This window comes from Rutidosis leptorrhynchoides, chromosome 3 (genome assembly GCF_046630445.1).
Source record: "Rutidosis leptorrhynchoides isolate AG116_Rl617_1_P2 chromosome 3, CSIRO_AGI_Rlap_v1, whole genome shotgun sequence".
NCBI classification, from domain to species: domain Eukaryota; kingdom Viridiplantae; phylum Streptophyta; class Magnoliopsida; order Asterales; family Asteraceae; genus Rutidosis; species Rutidosis leptorrhynchoides.
The window spans coordinates 192,817,815-192,823,241 of NC_092335.1; the positions used below are offsets into that span (position 1 = coordinate 192,817,815).

Sequence of the window (5,427 nt, forward strand, 5' to 3'; positions counted from 1 at the left end):
TTCATCACGAAGTGTCTCTTCTAAATGTTCATATTTTCGCGTGATCTTGATGCCGGAAAAAAAATTTCAAAAAAAAAAAAACGAATTTTTTTTTTTTTTTTTGCTTCCCTATATATGTATATGTATGTATGTATATATATTATATTGTATATATGTTACATGAGAAGTGAAACTCACAAATCAGTTTTTGATATATACACAATTTTTATCATAAAATTTACAATTATATCTTTAAATTTATACAGGGAGTTGAACCATTACTATTGTGAGTAAGGGTATATTAGTAAATTAGATGTGTATGATAAAAAAATTGGTGCTCTCATGCTACAAGTGTAAACAGCTAAGAATTCTTGGATGTGTGTCTTTTTTCCAAATTCTTACGTAGAGATTCATAAGGGTATTTAAGAAATTAAACTCCAAACGCTACTCTCATTTCCTAAACGTTACTTGAGCAAGCGTTTAGCTCGTTTGATTTGACCCAAAACAAACACAAAGACTATTTATTCAACCAAACGTTGCGATTTTTTCACTCACCAATCGACCGACGATCTCCGGCCAACGATTACCGGTACCGAACAACATCTTCTGCACTTCCGATTTAAACCAAAAAGGTAAACAAAATGGCTAATTATCTCTCACAAATTCTAAAAATTCATATACACACATACATACATACACACATCAAATATATACAATTACAAGTGCAAACCCCCAATTTTTATTTACTACTTTTGTTGTTCACTAAAATCTATACATATCCTCTCATTTCATCTTCAAATCCGTGCCCTAGATACATACAAACAGCCATATATACAAATACAACCTCCAATTTCATTACTACTAAATTAGTCACTAAAAAATCAGTGACATAGGTCTATTTATTGTTTGAAAAAGATCTGCGTGTAGAACAGCAACACGATGGCAGATAGCAGTGAAATTGATGACCAGATTGATTTCGAAGATGATAACTATGAAGATGATGAGCAATTAGATGATGATAATGAAAATGGCGAAGAAGAAAGAGAGGATGTTGTTGATGAAGGAGATAAATTGAAAAATGAAGTTAAGGTACCTGCTTTAGGTAGTGATGGTGGTGATGATAATAGTAATAATAAGGGGAAGTTTGCTGAATTACTTGCTTTACCACCGCATGGTTCCGAAATTTTTATTGGTGGGCTGCGTAAGGATGTTGTTGAGGAAGACTTGAGTCAACTTTGTGAACCTTTTGGTGATATTGTTGAGGTCAGTTTAATGAGTATAATGCAATTATTTATTAGGGTTTGCTATTTAATACTGTTACATATTACTTAGCTTGTATACCTTATTGCATTATTCAATTGCAAAAAGAACATTTCAACCTTTTATGGTTAGCTTGTTAAAGAAGCTTAAAGCTCTAGTTCAAAAGCTTAGTAATAAGAGTTTATTTGAGCTTTATTTTGGGGTGGTTTGTTAGAAGTTTATTTTTTACTGCTCATTGGCTTGCTGAAGTTTGGTAAAGCAGATAAACTTAGTTTAAATAGCTCATGATCTCATAAACTTCACATTGTTTTTGTGGTGTATGTCTTTTGGCAATGCTCAAAAGCCACGAAGAATGAGCTTATGTGATTTTTCAAATTTATATAAGGCGGGAAAATATGCTTACTTAAACAAACAGCTTAGTGTGAGCATGATAAGCTATTGAAGTAAGTTTATCTAAACAGCTCTGGCTTAATAGCTTACGAGTGCTAATAAGCTGTTCCGTCAGTTTTTTCTTGAATGGGCTTATTTTTCTGACAAGGACAATCTGTTTTGAATCTGTTTTGAGTTAACTGAACCCAAAAACCCTTTCAAAATGCTTGTGTGTTTCTCAAAATCAAAGAAGCACTTCCAAGTTCTTGGACGAAGTGAAGCATTGATGTTTATTCTGGTTATTTTAAGGTGAAATTAGCCATTTGAGATTTTTCTTTATTTCCAACTGATAATTATTTAGGTGGTTTTGTTATTAAAAAGTTTAAAGTTTATATATCTAGTAAATTTGTTGTTTTTTGTATATGTAAATATATTTTTCGTGTTAGGTAAAGGTGTTCTATCTGATTAGTTACTTCTGTGTAGAAGCATAAGCATGAGTTACTTATATAAACAATCTCAAACATATGTAATTGTGTAATTGTTAAGAATAAGATTTTTAGTGTAAGGGAAATCATTTATATTTGCAGCTAAGGTTGGTGAAAACTAGGGATAATAATCTCAAAAACCGCTGTAATTGTAAAAATAAGTTTATACTGTAAAGGAATTCATTTATATCTGCAGGTAAGATTGATGAAAAATAGGGACACCAATGAATCTAAGGGTTTTGCTTTTGTAGCATTCAGAACTAAAGATGTTGCTCAAAAATCCATTAAAGAGCTACATAACAAAGAATTCAAGGTATAAATTTATGTTTGTTTATGGGTCCTTCTCTTGGTCTGATACTTAGTTTGATGCTTATAATGTTTTATTGTACGCCATTGCAGGGTAGGACCTTAAGGTGTTCACTTTCTGAAACTAAACACCAACTGTTTATTGGCAATGTGCCGAAGAGTTGGACTGATGATGAGTTCAGAAAAGTGATTGAAGAGACTGGTCCAGGTTCAGAAGTCATTGAGCTTATAAAGGTGCTTTCCCTATACACGACATAAGTTATGAACCTTAGATATGCAATTACGAATTAGTGATATAATCTTGCAAACCTAGGATCCTCAAAACCCAACACGTAATCGTGGGTTAGCTTTTGTCGAGTATTACAACTATTCGTGTGCGGATTATTCAAGACAAAAGCTAGCTAGTTCGACTTTTAAGTTCGATGGAAATACCCCAGCTGTTACTTGGGCTGATCCTAAAATCACACCTGATCACTCTGCTGCTGCTTCACAGGTAAACCTGAAGATTAAGATGCTTTCTTACTGGTTAGTTTTTTTTTTTTTTTTTTTGAAAAGCACTTTCATAATGATAGACCACGTCTTGATTAATCTTTTCATAGCTTGCAATTGACATGCACATGTATAACTATTTAAATATGTGGAACTTCGATGGCAACTCTTGTCAATCCTATTTTAAGGAAGCAAACACTAATGCACCTTAATGACAGTATTGTCTATTTATGCTTGTTATATGTGTTGTGCAAGCTTCAGTTTATTTGGCTGCTGGGTATCTTTTTATTATTTTATTAGATTTAATCACTTGCTGCTGGCTGTATGCATAGTTTGTGGTATTTAAAAGAGTAGACCATAATGTCTTTTTTTTATAATAGGTAAAGGCACTGTATTTGAAGAACATTCCCGAGAACACTTCAACGGAACAGCTAAAGGAACTGTTTCAGCGACATGGGGATGTTACGAAAGTTGTAATGCCACCTGCAAAACCAGGATGTAAACGAGACTTTGGTTTTGTTCATTTTGGGGACAGGTCAAGTGCATTGAAAGCTGTCAAAGAAAAGTATGAAGTAAATGGTATGTTTTTAGTCTCTACATTTTTCTTCTTAGTTCTCTTAGGTCTTCAAAGACTCCATTTAGGTGCACAGTTAGCAGACATTGAAATCGTAAGTTAAAGGTCTTCTCTTTTGGTAATGCCCTTGTATGGTATTAAGATGAAAAGTTCATGTTTTTCTCGATAAGTTTTAATTAGTGTTACCAATGGAAGTGCTAGTATAGTCGAAGGGCTATTTTAGTAAATCCATACTCTTTTAACGAACACTGGTGGAATTCATGTCCAAGATAAAGAATGAGCAATTATCCTTTTGATATAATAATCTTTTCTGCTTTTTTCTTTTTTTGCTCCTGTAATGGGCAATTCATGCGGGTTATATGACGGGTCAGGCGGGTTTTGTAATGGGCTAAGATGGTTGATATTATGTACAGACCAAAATTGGTCATGATTGTTTGACGCGGACCACTTTCATCTAGCTTTGCGTTATGTTGTATAAGTGATTAATGTGTTAAGTAACTGCTATGATGTTCAGGTCAGTTTCTGGAAGTGGTACTTGCAAAGCCTCAGAGTGACAAAAAGTCCAATATGACTAATCCACAACTTTTAGCTACCAATCTTAATTACATCTCTCATTCTGTGTACGGTGGGTTTTCAGCAAACCCATATGGACCCACTGTTGCTCCTCCATATGGCGTTAGCCCTTCTTTGTTTCAGCAGGTATTATTCTGATAACATTTTTTATTATTCTGTTAGTCTCATGCAATGTTATTTTTTATTTATTTTTTTATTTTTTAATACAAGTGCAAAATGATTGTGAACAGCCGATGATATATGGAAGAGGACCAGTGCCGGGAGGTATGCAAATGGTTCCTATGGTTCTGCCTGATGGTCAGATTGGATATGTTCTGTAAGTTGCCATCTCTTTTTGAGTTGTTATGCGTTATTGATCGTTACTTCTGTTGTCCTGCTTAAGGTATTACAGGAGTAATATTATTAAGTATATATATATCTATATATATATATATATATATATATATATTACAGGAGTTATCTAGGCTATACTTTTTTCAATGTTTAAATGAATTGTCATGCATTAAATTGTAACTACTTTAGCATGGAAATTTTCATTTTGGTCATTTTATATGCTTCTTCCATATGTAATTTAGATAATTTATCACATTTCAAAGTGAGATAAATACAAGTTGGTCAGTTATCCCCGTCTTTTACCCACATTATCATTTTTGAGTAATACTATTAAAAAAATATGATTTGAGCTTTTTAGATTTTTTTACATGTATTAAATAACGAGTCATGTATTGATTTTAACTACTCGAGCATGGTAATGTTCATTTTGGTTATTTTATATGCTTGTTCCATATGTAATTTAGATAATTTATCACATTTTAAGTGAGATAAATACAAGTTGGTCACTCTATTTTCTAGATCCTTTGTATACCCAAATATTAATTTGTCAAAGACTTGAACAACCAATTATAAATTGAAGAAGCATATTCAAACACAATCTCCTGCAGCAAGGTTGATCAGATTACTACTAATAATCTGTTGTGATTATTTGATATAGTAGTATAGTATAACTTGGTATAAAAGCGCACATACAGACACCTCCCTTAGTAATATATATTTTATTGTTTAATTAATAATGCAGGCAGCAGCCTGGAGCACAGATGCCAGCTGTGCGGCCTTCTGTGAGGAAGGAACACAACATCAACAATGGATCAAGTGGAGGACGACGGAGAAGAGGTAGTAGTGGTAGTGATGATTCCAACTTTGCAAGGTATCGGCCTTACTAATCTCTATGCGCCTATATCAATCCTCCCTATGAAATTATTAGTTTAGAATGAAGTTAGAGAGCTTGTATATCTCTGGGAGTTGATATGTAATGGCAAACTTATTTGCTAGGAGTTGATTATCCTCGGGAGTAAATTATTTGTTGTTTCAACGTTAAGAAAGCATAACCAAGTC

The 5,427-nt window shown here is 33.2% G+C and overlaps 1 protein-coding gene across 2 annotated transcripts; it reads left to right on the forward strand.

The window, feature by feature from the left end:
- Positions 1–872: 872 nt before the first annotated feature.
- Positions 873–5,427, forward strand: LOC139897132 (heterogeneous nuclear ribonucleoprotein Q-like). 2 transcript variants are annotated; one of them, XM_071879788.1, is made up of 8 exons: positions 873–1,242; positions 2,290–2,406; positions 2,493–2,633; positions 2,713–2,892; positions 3,269–3,467; positions 3,977–4,161; positions 4,266–4,351; positions 5,111–5,427. In XM_071879788.1, the coding sequence occupies exons 1-8, from the start codon at positions 919–921 to the stop codon at positions 5,253–5,255; spliced, it is 1,377 nt and encodes a 458-aa protein (XP_071735889.1). In that variant the 5' UTR covers positions 873–918; the 3' UTR covers positions 5,256–5,427. The 2 variants fall into 2 exon arrangements, with proteins under 2 accessions (XP_071735889.1, XP_071735890.1); XM_071879789.1 differs by lacking the exon at positions 5,111–5,427 and having other exon boundaries at positions 4,246–4,321.

Coding starts and splice junctions, on each gene's coding strand:
- LOC139897132 (XM_071879788.1), top strand. CDS start 919: ATGGCAGATAGCAGTGAAATTGATGACCAGATTGATTTCGAAGATGAT. Junction 2,634..2,712: donor AAGTCATTGAGCTTATAAAG/GTGCTTTCCCTA, acceptor TTGCAAACCTAG/GATCCTCAAAACCCAACACG. Junction 3,468..3,976: donor AGAAAAGTATGAAGTAAATG/GTATGTTTTTAG, acceptor TATGATGTTCAG/GTCAGTTTCTGGAAGTGGTA.